A 17,967-nucleotide genomic window follows, 5' to 3' on the forward strand; every position below is an offset into this window, starting at 1 on the left:
ATTACGGATTCACTTCTCTCTTGGGTTCATATATATATATATATATATATATATATTTATTATATATATACTGCTGTGGGATAAAATAATGTTACCCTGAGGAATGCCTTATTGGAAAGGATAAATGGAAAGATGGTGTCATAATTATCACTTATCTGAATTTTTCTGAAGAAAAAGTAAATCCATTGAATTTTATTGGAAATTCTACCATAATATGAAAAAATATTTCTTGTTATCCTTCACAAAAAGGCACCCTCATTCCTAGATGTGTTTTACTTTTAAACTTTGATGAATTTATGCAATATTTATACTGTTTGTCACAGGAAGCACATCTTTTGCATTGCAGCGAGTGATTACTTGGGGGGAAATATATAGATATACTGTCGGAACTTCAGACGTTCGCTGAAATAAGTTGTCGATTTCTAAGCATATTTTGCTCCACAGTACCAAACAATTGTTGAAAACTAATGAAGGATAGGCACCCGTAGCAAAAGATGTGCTTTCCCTCAAAGTATGATTATATTTGATGATTTATTTTTGTGCAATATTTATAAGATTGCATATCATCTCCATTCATTTACCTGCAAACATTAATGCACTGCCAAATATGTTAACTTTTGGCCCCGTCACAAATGGCTATTCGAAAGCACGCCGCTCTTTTGCCCTCTATATAATTTATTTGACTTCTCATTGATGATTATGATGTCATTTCTGATTACCTTGATTTATATTTCACTGAGGATATTTACCTAATCATTATTTGGCAAAGCTACAATTATGACCTGAATAGAATCCTATGCATGATGTAATTGAAGTATCCAGCCCAAATTCTTGGCCGAGTCCAACTTTCTTCCCCCCCCCCCCCCCCCCAATCAGCATGTAATGCTAGTCTCCAAACCCTTTTTCTAAACCCTCATCCAAATCCTTCAAAGGTTAAAAGTTCTTTTGTGCCATACCTCCTAAAATTGTGTAGAATATTCTCATTCTACAAAATAAAATAGAGCTATATGACATTGGATTAATTTAGAGACTATATAGGAGCATCGTTAATTCATTGATATCGATATATATTTAACCAGTGGTCCATGTCAATGTCTCTTGTAAGGCAACAAAACAAAAAAAATTCCCTCTCCCCATAGTAGAATAGAGCCCTCTATTGACGATTGTTGGCCATGGCAATCCCAACTCCTTACTTGAAAACCTGCTAATGTAATATCGTTTTAAGGAGGAAAAGTCCTACAAAATATTGCTCCTTATATTAAACCCATGTTAAAAATATTACTCTTCCCACTCTTAAAACGAATGAAAAGACAAAAAGAATTCTATTGATAGCGGGAAGCATGCACACATCTCATTCCATTTCATGTATAAACAGACTATGTCATTCTTTACCATATGGCCGGTATCTCTTCCATGCCAGTTTTTAACTTCAGCACAGTTTTGGAAAGGCTAGTGAAAGTCCTTGAGAACCTTTTTAAATCAAATTCCAAAAAAAAAACAACCAACAATTGAAACGCAAAGAATCAGGAAAATTAGAAAGGTGATATATGCCAATCAGATAGCATTTAAGATTTAATGCACCTTTAGTTGTATTGTCTACATGTGGTTTGTAGATAATACAGCTGTTATAACAATGAAAGACTCGAGGACACCACATCAAAATCCTTTCCAAAGCTGTGCACAACCTTTATATGTCTATGTTTTATTTTGCTTTCATATATTTTGTTTTATGGTTTCATCATCCGACACCTACCTATTTGTCTTCATTCATTCATTCACCTAAATAGTTCATACTGGCAGCCCAGAAGGTAAATAAAACTACATCACTCCAATTATTAGTGATAGCACTCAGCTTGCACTCCTGCTACGTTTCTGCCCTTACTACTTCTACTGCATCCAATCTCTGTTTCTTGCTGTGTTCACTCACATTGCAGTATTTTTCATGTTTCCCCTGTCCCTGCCTTTTTTTTTTACATTTCATGCACACTTTCTTTATCTCCTTTTTTTCAGCAATAAGCAGCAGATTTATGCCAATTTGACTCATGATTTTTCTCTTTTTTTCAGATTCTGTTGCAATGAGTCTATAACCTGTTTTTTTTCTTTTCTCACAATATCTGTATCTTTTGCTATATCTTTGACATGCATTATACTAATGTATTAACTTGTATTAAGAAACAAGACATGGCCAATTATACGCCGTGTACGTAGATTAGACTCTCAATGTCAAATGTATTTGTGTATGTACATAGTGATACAAGTAAATGTTCAATTCAGATCATATCATTTTTCAAATACTATGAACAAAAAGCAAATTACGAATGATTCCAAATTATATGTACATTGTGGTACAAATTCTCTTTACTTTGCAAATTGATTTTCAAGCTTGATCTTGTATAGAAATGTTCAAACTTAAGTTTGAAACGTGCTTTCGGACATTCTTCATATGAAGCACCCAATAATTTGTTTTCTCTCAATAATTTTAAGTAAATGTCTCTTAAATGCTTGCTTTCTAAAAATGCAAAGTAATCTAATACAACTTTGAATCTATATGAAAATAGCTTATTTTGTGATTTTGGGCATATAATATCATAATGCAATGTAGTTTAGATTGATTGTTGTGCATACAATGATGATTACGTACATGTATATGTTGTAGATAGACTTAAAACAGCACTTTTTATTTGACTTAAATGACTCTAGTAGAGTACTAGTTCTTTTTCTTATTTTTCTTATTTATTTGTTTATTTATTTATTTGATTATTTATTCATTTTCTTATATAAACACAAGTATTTACCTGTTTAAATATTAGATTGGATAGTAATTTGATATCAAACTATTTACACCAGTTAAACATATATTTATATTGACACAGGTAGTGTGTAGATCGTGCTTAGATATATGTTTTAGTGATAAGATATAATATATAATATATAATATATATATATAAACCAGCATAATTATGTAAGCATTGGGATAATCTTCGAGAGGCTTTCAAATACAATTTTAAGGAAAAACACAAAAACATAATAACAATCAGATTAAAAAATTTATTTAGGTTTGTATGGATAGTCAACATAAGTCAGAGTGGGGATACAGTCATATTGTTCTTGAAATGGAAAGATATGAAAGATCTATTAATTTTCATCAATTATTTCCCCTGCCATTACTAACATGGTTACTCCATACATTTCATAATGATGTGCACCATCTCCACTTCTTTAAGGACAGATTCCATTGAATAGGACTTATCATGAAAAGTGTTTCTTGGTTGAAGGCCTATATCTTTTGTCTCTCATCTTTTTAGCCATGTCACATCATTGTTTGATGTTTGAATCTTTAGGAGATGGGAGGGGGGGGGGGCTTATCCATATCCATGTTATGCTTTGAATTGCTGATGCAGTGCTTTTGCATTAGGATATTTTCTGTTTTGGGACTTGTTTTATTAGTGTATTTGTCTTTATCTGCATCTTTCAAGTTGTGTCTGTGACAAAGGTAAAATAATTCATTGTCACAATTCTAGATATCGAGAAGGAAACGTTGTAGTATTGATAAGATATGAAGTGTTTATTATCAAAACAGTTCTTTAAGCAAAATGAGGGAGTAGAACGAACAGGTTCGTTGTCAAGAAGTATCTTTGTTACGGTAAAAAATAGAAAAGTAGTTTATGTTTATGTATAATTGTATATATATATATATATATATATACTTTATTTTAATAGTCTAGAACTACATGTTTATCCAAATATATTGATGCAAGATTATATAGGTTCATGGAAGGACTACTTTATAAAAGATTGTATTGTATTGTATTTATTTTCCATCAATTAAAAAAAAAAAAAAAAATTACAATCATGAAGACAAACTAATAAAAGGAAAACGGAGGGATGGCCCTACTCAGCGTTGTCAGCATACAAACGCTGTTTTACAGAGGGGTCCCTATAAACATAAAAGACATGTAAATATATAGTACAGGAATAAGGATAACTTACCCGCAAAAAAATATACAATATTGATACATGATTATGTAGGTTTATGGAAGAATTGCTTTTTGAAAGATAATATGAATTAACCTGGCCTCTGATCCTCCCACAATGTTCAGCGTCCATCACTCTTCCGACGCCTGGTTGGTGCCGTTAAGAAGAACAGCAATGAGAACTTGCCTGGACTTGCGGAAGAGGGTGGAAGCACCAGCGGGACTGTGGCCATCAAGGAAGAGAAGACGCCCTCTCCTCCGCCCAAGGAGAAAGAGAGACCACGCCCAGGAAAGGTAGTAACTACCCTCCCTAGGATCGACAGCTCTGGATCAGAGGGGCTTATGGTAGACCAACCGCTCAAGCAAGCCTCACCAAAGTAAGTTTACACTCTCGGGGTATGCAAAAGTCTCTATTAACCTCTGCCTTAGGGAACGAGATGGTTCCTGTATTAAACCTATGGGAATTAAAGCATTCAGTCATCAAGGGGTTAAGAACAAGGAGGCAGGTGGTCTTTATCATGTTATCTTTAGAGAGTCAGGAAGGCATTAACTCATGAACTTCCACATAGAGTTATACCTCTCGACTGCTAACAGATCACATACAGGTTCCTTTAAGTCAGGTTATGATGAGAAGTACTATGTACTATTCTAGAGGAACAAAAATGTGGTCTTTCTGTCTTGATTCTAAGCTGTTTTTACTGTATTTAAACATCTGTATTAACCTACCCGTGACAGTAGCCAGAGTCTTGATGACGGAGCAAGAAAACTTGCATTATCCTCTGTTCAGAATCAGGCAGTGTGTTAATGCTATGTTAAATTATATCTGTCAATGCCCTTCTGGCTTAGAACAGCCTACAACATTATTAGAGAGAGTACAATGGGATAGGCGACAGACCCTAACGTAAAAGTCCAAAATCAAGGCTTCTTAAAGGACAATCATCTCCGGGCAAAGGGTGAAACACCATGTCCCAACTAGCGATAACTGTCAAGTATGATTTGTGTGCTGTTTATTTAGACCAATCGGTATCTGCCTGATTTATCTGTAGAGGTTACAGCGGGCCATGTCAGGGGTGCGACTAATGCAAATAGTGGCGGAAAAGTCACTCCCTTCCTCCAGAGCCCGGTGGCATGGAGTTTTGTTTTTATGATGTCACTGTCCCCATTACTAGGGGCAGCGATCCCAGGGAGCATCAGTGGCAGGTACCCCCCCTCCCCTTCACACACACACACACCCATACTGAAATTGATCGTGTTGGCCACTGCCTCTCATCATTGTGCCGCCCCTTCCCCTCCATCCTTTATATGGATTGACACTTGTTCAATCTTAATTGAAAATGGGAGAGACACTGAGTAGGAGAAACATCATCTTTTTTACCAAACAGAATCATCGCTTTTTTATCTTCTGATGTTTATTTGAAGAGAACCCTGTTTCCACATTGAGGTCATGGTAATAAACATTCATCATCAAAGCCAAAGAATTCCAGAATGCATTTATATGATGCAGAAAAAATGGAGTAGATATGGGATGCTTGATGTAAACATCAAACAATATGCAAACGATCAAGATGTATATTCTATAGAGGAGCGTAAATCAAATTATTATTTTGACATCTCTAAACTTATTTTACTTTATGGTCAAGATACATGGTGCCTAGGATGACTGAAGAGTTTTCCATGAATTTTCTGAACCTGCCCTCCATTAGAATAATAGTAGATAGTACCGGTAGTAGTAGTGGTTATTTTACCCGACTGCTAGGAAAGCATACATGCTTGTTAGTAAGCACCCAGAGGACCGACGGCTTAAGGTCCTCTCATAGTTCAATTCTATTCAATTCAAGTCATTTATTTTTCCATTTTTAAAACAATGTGAACACAAGGGGAAAATACGGCCTCAACAAATTACAATATAAAATGATGGGCTGCTTGTGAGCAGGGTTTCAGTTTTACAATATTTCATAGGATCAGAGCATGTTTAACAAAATTAAAATATGGTACAATAATACATAAAATCAAGATGTACAGCATCCATCTGCTCATAAATCACCTGAATTACACAGGCTCACTAGACACACACACACACCCACACACACACACAGCTTGTTGATCATAACAAAAAACAAGGAGGTTCATATAGTACACCAAAGTCAAGGCTATCATTTGATAGAGAGTCGTGATTTATTATTTGCCCTGATGATCCTACAGTATTGATCAATGTTTAAGAGAGCAGGATAACCAATTATGGTTTAGGCAGAAAAACTGTTTGTTTATAAAATAAAGTGTCAGTCAGAAAGGATACAAAATTCTAACAGATCAACATGATGTCTAATAGCCCATTCAGACTAAAAAAAAATTATACTGAAACATGTAAAAAATAAACATTGTCTATTAAGAATAATCAGCATACATGTATATATGAATGGAAGGGGGTATACACTGGAATTACAACATCATATAAAGAAACTAGTATCCAAGAGGTCAGTTTATGTGACAGCTGGCCAATCAGCAATTCGCGCTCACGATAAGCCCCACCCAGTTATACGATTTTTCGTCCAATACGACAACGTTTAGACTAGAGCAAGACCCTGAATCTTTATCAAATTTCATTCAAAGTGATACGAAAGACATTCATTTCACTATATGATGTTTCATTATTTGACGTTTCTTTGAATTCAGACTGAAACAAATGTTTTGACTAATCGTATATTGATACGGTGAAACCTGTCTATAAAGACCACTCAAGGCCAGGAAGACAAGAAAAGTAATCTTCTATATGTAGGTTGTCTTTATGTACAGGTTCCTTTAGTACATGTTTCAATGAGAAACCATTTTCAAGGGAAACAAAAAATGTGGTCTTTCTATACAGGTGGTCACTAAAGCAAGTTTGACTCTACAATGAATTCTGGTTGGGTAAACAGGGGGATAGGGGGAGTGGGAGGAGGGAAGGGGAGGGGTAGAGGGGGGTTAGTTGCATGTCATTAGGAGAGGGCAACATTTTCTAATGGATCAACATGATTAAAATCTGAATTTATATTGGGATGGACCACATTGGTTTTAACTAGAAGGGAAAATAAGGAATAATTGATATTGAGTAATGTAGCAAAGGGATCCGTGGTAATTTAAAACTACTTTATCTTCATAACTGTCACATCCATCAAAAGGTGAAGGGTTTAAATCAATATTCTCTGCTCGTTTCCGTTCATCATCTAATGGTAAAAGTGGCTGTCGTATATATATCATTTGGACATATTTTTTCACATCGATCAAATCGATCCAAAGACTTGGATTTGATGAAAATGTATTTTTCCTTTATTGTCTAAGACCAAACAATAACTTATTCCTTAAAAAATCCCTGAGACATGTTCAGGATTATCTTTTCTAGCCAGACAGATCAGTTTTACCTCTTTCCTTTGAAACAATGTTTCCCTTTGGGTATTTCAATTGTTTTCATATTAGATTCCAGCAATTTGGAAAGAGCTTTTTTTTTTGTAAGTTAAAAATATTTTAAATACAATACATTTGAAGACAGTAACATTACATTTCTATGAATACAAGACACAATACATACATGTATCCCAAGATGTTTATTGGCAACTAAGAATTGCTCCAGAAATCAACATTAAACTCATGATTACTGTGAAATGCTAATTTGTCTGAATGAGAGTTTTACCTATTAAATTCAAGTGTGTCAAAAAATGCAGGGAAAAATAAGGAAATATATCTCCTCAACGCTTTACCTTACCTTTAACAACCTTTGTTGATTTATAATGGTTGGCATCCTGACATGTAACTGACAATGACTAATAGTCTGTCATATTAAAAACAAATGCGCCGGCATCGGCTCTGGTTCGCTGCAAGATCACCTGACCCTGCTAATCTGACCCCTCATACATTCAGCATTCATTTGTAATTCAGGGAAGTGGGACACTTTTAGAAAAACTTGCATGATTGAAAGTTCCTTTCGTAATTGTCATGTTGCGTTATCTATGCCATCTTTGTTGCTAAAATTAGGTCCTGACGAATGAAGGGTTATAATCCAGCTCAGAGTATAGTTTATTTTCTTCCATTCTTTTTTCATACCAACAAATACTAAAGTAATAAACATTTGTAAAACCAATGACATAAGTAATGTTTAAAACATCAACAGATTTGACATAAGAAAGAAGGTATAAATCTTAAAAGCAAAGGCTTCTGTCGATTTAACCTTAATGAACACTACAAATAATAAAAATGACTATGAACCCCTTTCAAGCTGTTTTGGGGGGTTTTACTGGAAAAGTTGAAGCGGTTAAGACTTCAAGAGGATGTTTCAGCTAAAATGGTACACATCCTCACATACAGAGAATAATAATGCAAAATTGCTTCATAAATGGTGAATGAAATTACTCCCCCAAAATTGAGGACGCTATAAGAAGAAGAACTCTAGATGTTACCCAGTGTGGAGTCAACTTCATGCCTCTGAATAAATATCAACCATTGCAGTAATTTCTTGATCAACTGATCAATACATAGTTGTGCAGCTGACCTACAGTTTCTCATTACAGTACAAGAGAGAAGGACCTATGAAGAAGTGACATCTCACATCAAACTCTAATGTTTGCAGGTCTAAATGTCACATGTTCTCCAGAGGTCCTCAAAAAGGTCACCCTGGATGTGTGATGGTTGCGAGAAAGACACTCTAGGTTTGGTAATAACCAAATGAGAATTGAAGAGAAGATTGCATATACTTGTCTCCAGAATTGTCAGGTTTAGTTTTAGGGCTCTTACATAAACAAGGACACATCATTTTTCAGGGAATTTCAATTTTGTTGTTGTTGGTTTTGGGCTTTTTTTTTTTTTTGCATTTGAAAGAAGTAACAAAGTTCTTTTTAATACAAATATGGTACCCTGTCCACAATTTGGCACCCTTCTCACTAATTTCTAAGACAAAAAAAGAGTAGGCCTTTATATGGAGTCTGAAGTGTGAGCCTAGGTCAATTGGTTCATAGAAAAATTCAAGTCAATTAAAACCTCTGAAGACCCATATAGTTTTCATTATTGAAGCGTTTGGTGAAGACACTAATTTGTGTATTAAAGAATACCCTCTACCTTTTAAAAATACTGATTTGCTTTATTTCAGATTTTTTTTAAATAATTTTTTCAATCGTCTTTACATACAAGATATTTGAAATAATGTATTGTGTTCTCGTAATGCCAGACCAGTGCTCTAACATTATTTCAACATTTCTTTATCACTTTTGTAAGATCATTGATAAAAAAACGACATTAGTTCTGATTGCAATTAGGAAGCTTTCATTTAGAGTCTGAACGTTAAGCCTATGGGGCGATGACATATATCTTCATTGGGTCTTATGACCCGAATGACATTAATGCAATCTCAGTATGTGGAAACCACACCTTGATGTATCCTCTGCGACCGACCCGCTCTCTCCCCGCTCTCTCCCCTCCGTCTCGCCCGTCAAACTTCCGAGCTTCCCTATTAGGCTGTTTGTTTACCGTTACCAAGACCCGTTGCCGGGGTCATATAGGCCTTGAGGACCTTTCTGCCAACTCACCCCACTGTCTTGGGGATAATTGTCTTTTTTGCCGAATCAGAGCTCGAGGCAGACTCTGCTTCCCTCGTGGTTCAGATAGAATAATTGAGGGCTGCATCTAACCCATCAGGGTGATGCAAACAAGACTTGATTTGGGCCAGATCAATAAACAAATTTGTGTTTGATAATCACTTTGAATCAAATTTGTAAGCTGATGTAATTCTTGATGCATAGTCACACACTTTAGATGAAGGTATTTTTTATTAGGTGAGATGTTGAGGAGATTGTTTTTAATCACATCACTTGGCATTGTATCATGTTTTAATAATTCAGATTGATAAACAAATTCTGTGTTCAAATGATTTATTAAGAAGAAACTAAATGTGACTTTCAATGAATATCAATGTGTAGGATGATTGAAGGCTTAAAATGTTTGTATTTGAGAGTTGGCATTTATATGACTTTGAAAGATGGATCATATTGTTAACAAAGTTTTATTGTTTCACATTCTTTTGAATGTTTAAGTAGATTTAGTTTACAGGAGATAGTGTTATAAAATTGAATTAATATGCAGTGAATTTACTTTACACTAGCTAAGTGAGTTGTTTTTCAAATATGTGCATTTAATACGAATAGATGAATCCAGCTGTGTTGATGTCACAGAAAGCATAAACACAAAAGTCATGTTTGGAAATCGAAATTTGAACTTGGCAATAAAATATATGGAACTTTCTGGAAGCATGAAACAAGTGGAGAATTCCTGCCTCTCAATTCCGGCAGCAATTAATCTAGTTGCTGGCCTGGAACCAAGCCTCACTATTTGTTTTATCTGTGTTCTCCTCCGCAGGCAAGCCGAGCGCTACCAGAGGAAAGGTCGTGACCCCGATAGGGAGAGTCGTCACCACCGCTACAGGGAACCACCCGACAATTCCAGGGTGAGTCCGTCAAATCTCTCTTCATTTCTTGTAACCACTGCGGCATTCCGATCCCCTCTTTAATTCCAAATCTAGAATGACAGAAGGAAAAAGAATATTAGAAATCTCCGGTTTCTCTCTTTTTTTTCTTCTTTGAATGTGGTTAGGGTGTCAATATGAAGGTTATGGAAGTAGATAATGCGTTAGGAGGTGAGTTAAACTGGATGAGCTCCCAGGTGAGCTCCCAGGTGACATTCCTTCTCATCGGGCTGTGTCAATGTTAGAGGGAGAAAACCTTGAGGATCGAGAGCCCGGTGGTCTTCACTTTTACCCTCCCAAACATGAAAGTGCATTCTGTATTGCTTACCGGTATTCATTTTTTACAAAGTGTAAGTGAATGGTGACTGCACACAACAAAGGTACTAAGTGCATTCACTGAGCTCTGTATTAACAGATACAGAAAATGCATATTAAAATTACTTTTTTTAACACAGCGGCTTACTACTTCATATCTGAACAAGGTTTACCAGTCATGTTAAGAACTCCTGTTTTTTGTGTATTTTTGTATGTGCAAGAAAAGTTGCTAGCTGAATCTGCCAAGAAGTAACACAATTTACAATTTACATCCTGATCCCTTTTTTTGTTTCTCTCTCTCTCAGTGGTACATAACTACATCACTATATAGGTGTAATATATTGTTACTGTGTATCATAATGTGTAATATCTCTTATGTTTTGCCCTTCCTTACAATGCTCTGTCTCTCTCTCTCTCTAGAATTTTACTTTCCATTTATATCTCTTCTTGTCTTCCATTTCCACTCTCTGTACTCTTTTTCTTCCCTCTCCCAACTAGTAATGATTATGATGTACATGTAGATTTTATACATTTGTCCCTTTGTCTGGCTCTCTATCAGTCTATCTCTCTCTGACCCCACCTCTCTCTCTCTCTCTCTCTCTGTCTCTGCATCTCTCTCTCCTACTTGTTGTGATGTGTTTCCCACTGTATCACAGCTGACAGCTGACCTAGTTCTCCATGATCAGCTCTATGAATGGGACCTGTGTGTGTTACCTTTACCCCTGATCATATGGTTAGGTCATTCCCTTTCTTCCCCTCCATCTCTAAACAACCAGAATTCACAAGACGGGAATATCAAAGCTGACCAAACTTTATCAGTCGGACTTCCTTGCCAAAACAAGAAGAAGAAAAAAAGTCCCCCTCTCTCCTCTTACCTTCCCCTCTCCCTCTCTCTCTTTCTCTCTCTCTCTCTCTCCATCCATCTCTTCTCCCCTCTTTCTCTCTTTTTCTCTCTCTCTCTCTCTCTATCTCTCCCTCACATTATCTCTCTCTTACACACACAAGACACACACACCCCACCCAGACTATGATCACAAATCAAAATTGAGAAATGTGTTAGTGTTGACTATATGGAAATGCCTTGTTCACACCTGGACATGCAGAATTTATTGTGAATTTAAAACACTTTCTTAGTGTTGATTATGCATACAAATTGTGTTCACACCTCTCTTAATAATCTACCACAGTGTGGGGGAACAGAACATTTTTGCACCACAGTGTGATCACAAATTGTGTTCACACCTCTTTTTATAATCTACCACACTGTGGTACAGAATGTGTTTTCACACAGTGTGATCACAAATTGTGTTCACACCTCTTTTTATAATCTACCACACTGGTACAGAATGTGTTTGCACACAGTGTGATCACAAATTTTGTTCACACCTCTTTTATAATCTACCACACTGTGGGAACAGAATGTGTTTGCACCACAGTGTGGTCACAAATTGTGTTCACACCTCTTTTATAATCTACCACACTGTGGGAACAGAATGTGTTTGCACCACAGTGTGGTCACAAATTGTGTTCACACCTCTTTTATAATCTACCACACTGTGGGAACAGAATGTGTTTGCACACAGTGTGATCACAAATTTTGTTCACACCTCTTTTATAATCTACCACACTGTGGGAACAGAATGTGTTTGCATGCACCACAGTTTGGTCACAGTGTGGATCTTGAACATATTTTACTTTGGGCCGGTACTGAACTGTACTGATGAAACGCACAATGATCTAATCCCAATAGGCTTTGATACAGGGATTAACCTATTCCCAAATATAGGAGGTAGAATACCTTGAATGAATACATGTACATTAGCACCAGGCGAATATTGAAGTGCTCCCAACCAAATTGATTAGGCAGTTTTAAATGAATATTATGAAAGGATGAATTGCCATTTCTCCTGTCAGTTTAGAACACCGACCTCATACAGATGGGTCTGTGGTAGCTTTGCATAGAAGTCTTTTGCTCCTGAAGAAATGTTTTCTTTCTACAAAATTGTAGCTCCATGCCCGGCTTTGAAAAGCTTTAACCTCTTTACCAGGAGGTGGGTGACCCGTTACCTATGCAGAAAAGATATATTTGTATCTCCACCAACACTACCTTGTCATCATGCATTGCTTTGAGCTGCAGTAAACCTAGATCTTAATAGTATACTCCCACAAGTAAAATCTCAAAATAGAACTGATTCTTTCAACAGATATCCCTTATTAAGGGTGATCCAGCTACTCCTCAATGGTAAGCTGTTAGAGATGTTTTGGGATTATTAAACCAAAGAAGGTTATATGCAATTTCTAAATTATATATGAAGTATTCAAGTTGAGTGCTCTGTAATTTGTTGGCTCATTAAATGTGAGGATAATAATAATGATAATAATGACAATATTTATTAAGTGCACAGCTTCATCTTTACAGATTCCCAAGGCGCCTACAAAATAATTTCAATTCAAAATCTTTCAAAGTAAATCAACTTAAATACATGAAGTCAATGAACTAAAGGTTGAACTGTTAAGAAGATCATGTCGATATAAATCTAGATAGAGAATAGTGTCTCCTGATTTTGCAGATTGACGCAACTCCTACTAATGGTTGTTAGATACATGGAGACTAATGTATTACTAGGTACTGACAGGAACAGGTTGGGTATTTCTTTTTAATATTGTATATAATCCAGGGTCCTCACACCTCCTATTGTGAATACTGAAAATGTCCCCTGGGGCCATAGGGCATGCCCGGACCAACTTGTGGATGTTTACCTATCCTCAAACCCTTGCACTTGAATCCTATGTCGCAGTGACAACCTAGTTCAGAACTCTGATGATTCGATAGATCCATCCTTGTCAGAATGTTTGAGAGGGAGAGAGAGATAAAGAAACCCACGGTCATTGCTCTATGCTAGGGTCAGTTCAGGACACATTGCTACATTTCTCATTAAACTTGAATTTTCCTACACCAAGGCCTTCACCAAGGCCTTCACCAAGGCTTTCAAAAGATGTTCCTCATGAGCGAATGCCCCAGCTTTTACTATAGACTTTATAGTTGAGAAGCATTGATCATATCTCCATTCTTAAAGAGAAAAAAAATTGTCTTTAAGTCATTGATTGAAAATGCATGTAGACTATTACATCAATGTTAAGGAAGAAACCAGTTAATTTTGCATTATTATATTGTGTTTTTGAAAACATCTGCAACTTTTGTAAAATGGCTTGTTTATTACTGCTATCCCAATGATTCCAAAAAACAGATAACATGTACGTCAAACTATTTCTTTGTATAAAAAGCATTGTTGCCCTTTAAAGACAGCATCTACCATCCAAAGTACTCTTCTCTTTCAGCACCTCCATTAAAAGATGAAGAATGTTTACAAAATCTTCTTCTTCCTTCCCTTTTTCTATCTTTTCAGTGGTTTGTTATGTCAATAAATTGCATCCTGACACTTTGATGTATATGTCTAATGATAAAAGTCATTTGTTTTGATTCCAGCCAAACTAGGAATTTGCAATGTTTATCCATTCCTGTCATCTTAACATTTGATATCCATTTCTTGAGGAAAATGGTTGATGTGACAAATGTTATGTCCAATCAACATTCACCAAAATGCTTCCTTTATTTGACATTGCGACTCTTCACGTTCCTCAAGATATATCAGATTTGAGGTTTAGAGTCAGAAATGTTCCTGCCCTTTCTGCTTCTAGTCATTATACCCACCGCCACTTGTTTGATTATTTGGTATCCATATCAAACTTGAGAGTAGATATCGTTTCAATTTATACAAACATTCATGTTGTGTGAAAGTGTAAAACAAATTGCCACAGATACAAAAGGGGCAATTCAAATATTGTTGACAATTCACTGATCTCTTTTTTGATAAGCCCCTAAACATTTATTCTGCCTCTCTTGAAGTGACAGAAAGATGACAGAATGTTTGCAATAGCCAAAGAAATAGGAGCGTTTGATGGAAATGGTAGGGAGAAATCTGGGCCTGAAGCACTTGGGAGTTCAACCAAAGCGCTGAAATTGTATCTCTGTTTTGTTGCATGGGTGCCAATATGTCATTGAGGGTTATGACATTGACTGGAGGGTGTGTACATTGTGTCACTGTTATTGTGATTCCTGTGACAGGGGTTATACAAACAGATAATCTTAAATAGAAGAAGATGAGATAGAGTTAGAATGAGATGAGGGAAGGTGCATCAAGCTTCTATCAAAATCACTCTTTTTACTTCTTTTTTAAAAGTTCAAAAGAGGGTGTAGTTTAATGTATGTTTATTTGAACTTTCATTTTCCTCTCATTTTTTAAAAACTTTATTCTTCTTTGTTTGTCATCCACCTCATCCCCCTTCTATATATTTTGTAAATTGTCATGGTTACATAATATTTTATTTATATAAGTCAAATATGGTTATTTTACTCTTTTTTTCAAGCTGAATTTATTCTTATTAAGGGTATGACGAAAGACCCACAAATCATGCATTAGTTCAAGTGATAAACTACATTAATTATTTCTAACTGCTTTTCTGTTCCAATATAAACTTTTTGACTCTCTCTCTCTCTCTCTCTTTTCTCTCTCTCTTTCTCTATCTGGGGGGGGGGGGGGGTGGGATAGTGCAGGTATCATAAAATGAAATGATTTGTATGATTTTGTGTATTATTATATAAGTACTGAGTGTGTAATTCAATGCTGTATTTACCAAACAATATTTGTATGTGTGTTTCACTGTTTATTATACAGGAACACACCATGCACGAAGTGAATGTAAGTCAGGTCAAATCATATATGGGTGAAGTCATAAACCCTTTTTTATGGAATGCATTTCTACTTTTAACTTGCATGCCTGTTTTTGGACCCATTCCCATTTTCCTAATTAGACCCTCCCCTTGGACCCCTCTGAAGACTGTGTGGCCCCAGTTAGTGGGAACACAGACCTGGGCCTATTAGACTTGGGTCTGGACCTGACCGGTGTAGCCCTAAGTGACCAAGACGAGTTCTTAATGTCCCAGTCTACAAACATGACTAGTATCTATGGAGAATATGACAATCATTCATATGAATACGATGAGGAGGAGGAGGAGGAGGTCGATCTGGGTGTTGAGGGCACGTCTGCTCTTGAAGAACAAGAATTTGAAGATGATAAGGTTTGCATGGTTTGATGAATAACACAGCGTTCTCTCTCACCCACCTACTAATTCTTTGCTGTGAAGTTTGCAACAAGACATCTCATAAGTTTTACTTCAAGCTGTGAACTTTGACACACTTCATTTAGAATATTTGCAGAGTTTGTTGAATTTTTTTTAATTTTGCTTAGAAGTTTGCAAAGGCGTTTCGTAGCCCATAATCACAATTCAAACTGTCTTAAAAGAAAAAGATTTTTTTTTTACAGGAGTGAACACTTAACTAACTAATACTTTGTTGTGTTCTGTGGAAAGCTGAATATGTATAGTTTGAATACATGAGATTTGCCACTTTTGCTTCCATCACTGCAAATTTTATTGATGATTAATTTTGTCATTAAAATGTTTGTTCTCAATGTGTTAACAAATTCATCATGATTAAATCGTTTTGATCATAACATTTGTCATAGATGTAAAGCTACTTAGTACTGCAGTTCATCATTGGTTAAATAACTGTATGTTGATTGATAATAGTATCCTAACGTTGCACTTCAATACTTCTCAATCACACAAGGTAGCTGGAGTCTAGATCTTTGATTACACGTACAGAGTTCCTTGCAAGTTTAAACAACTTTTCCGTTGACATAACAAAAATTATCACCTTGACTCTTACTGGATCATCCTTCCTTTATCCATTCCTCTGTATCCTCTCTATCAATTATTTTATTAAAATTTTCTCCTGTTTTGATGAGTTTTGTACATTTTAGCTGTTCCCTGTTTCCGTGGAGCGGATGAAATTAAAGATGTGACACATGGAGGATTAGGGTTTGGTATTCAGTATCGTTGATTCTCTGAAGGAAATAAGGAAGTTCTTATGAATGTAGGATATGGCTGAAAATCGGGTACAAAAGATTTTATTTTTTTAAAGAAAGTTACGAGGAAGCAGGATAGATATCCAGGTCATCATGGTTTTCTAAATGAACGAGGAATTATTTATTTATATATGATATGATTGAATTCATTCCCTCTTTTTATGAATACAAAGGATAGGAGCATATGCAATGATATTCCATGTTCAGAAAATAGTGGGGAAATTTAGCAAAGCAGTTCACATTTTCAGAATGGTTTAGTAATGGTAAAATGCCCTGTTCGTGGTAGAGGATTGAAAACCTGTTTAATCTTGTGGTATATTATCCCCATGTTACTAAAGGATTGCATAGATGTAGTGTGTACACAGTGGGTGGCATGCCAGAGAATCATATAAGAATACGGTAAAACTGAGTAGTTAAGTTGCACAACTCATGCGTATTCATTGTTCATGATGCATATTAATGTTCCACTTGTAAATGTTGTTATTCAAGATCACTACCTACATAATGGTTTGACTAAATAACATTGGGGTGATTTGGAGTGTGATGTGGGGGTGTGTTTGGAGTATACAGGAAGCCATTGCGGCAGGTGGATAAAAGGAAACAACACAAAGATCGTAAACAAGGAAACTGTTCTTATACCTCATCCTCAATCCCATCCTGCTTATATTTTTTTCCCCATTTCAGTTATGGATAGTTTGCACGCATTTTTGCTATTGTAGATTTCCCTATGTATTTGTTTTGACTACTTTCTGCCTGCTGTTTTTCTCTCCATCACTATTGTCATGGCAATTAAAACAGTACTTTATTATTCTTTAGAGTTACTGTTTCGCCCATCATTTTATTCTGCTTACAGTTTGCCCTCAATTTGACTTTATTTCTCTCTCTGTCTTTCAATTTTCTCTTCTTTCTTTCTTTCCCCTATTCTTCTTAGTTCCTTCTTTTCTCTTTGTACTCTCTTCCTTTTCTTCTTCTTCTTCTTCTTCTTCTTCTTCTTCTTCTTTCTTCTTCTTCTTCTTCTTCTTCTTCTTCTTCTTCTTCTTCTTCTTCTTCCTCCTCCTCCTCCTCCTCCTCCTCCTCCTCCTCTTCCTCCTCTTCTTCTTCTTCTTCTTCTTCTTCTTCTTCTTCTTCTTCCTCTTCTTGCTCCTCTTCTTCTTCTCTCCCCTGCCATTCTACCTCTGTCACTCTCTTCAAATGCCTTATACACTT

General features: G+C 36.0%; 1 protein-coding gene across 20 annotated transcripts in view; it reads left to right on the top strand.

Annotated features, from left to right (window-relative positions):
* LOC574743 (non L-type Cav channel) overlaps nucleotides 1–17,967 on the top strand; it is a 189,830-nt gene that overhangs the window by 153,978 nt on the left and 17,885 nt on the right. For 15 of the 20 annotated variants that reach the window (XM_030997790.1, XM_030997791.1, XM_030997800.1 and 12 more), the window contains 4 exons: nucleotides 1,788–1,808; nucleotides 4,101–4,351; nucleotides 10,353–10,440; nucleotides 15,647–15,913. In XM_030997790.1, the coding sequence (XP_030853650.1) occupies nucleotides 1,788–1,808; nucleotides 4,101–4,351; nucleotides 10,353–10,440; nucleotides 15,647–15,913 (627 nt within the window). Of the gene's footprint in view, nucleotides 1–1,787; nucleotides 1,809–4,100; nucleotides 4,352–10,352; nucleotides 10,441–15,509; nucleotides 15,534–15,646; nucleotides 15,914–17,967 lie in introns of all 20 variants that reach the window. The other 5 variants (XM_030997802.1, XM_030997804.1, XM_030997806.1 and 2 more) reach the window with 3 other exon arrangements.

Source organism: Strongylocentrotus purpuratus, unplaced genomic scaffold, assembly GCF_000002235.5.
Source record: "Strongylocentrotus purpuratus isolate Spur 01 unplaced genomic scaffold, Spur_5.0 spur5_scaffold_4, whole genome shotgun sequence".
NCBI lineage: Eukaryota > Metazoa > Echinodermata > Echinoidea > Camarodonta > Strongylocentrotidae > Strongylocentrotus > Strongylocentrotus purpuratus.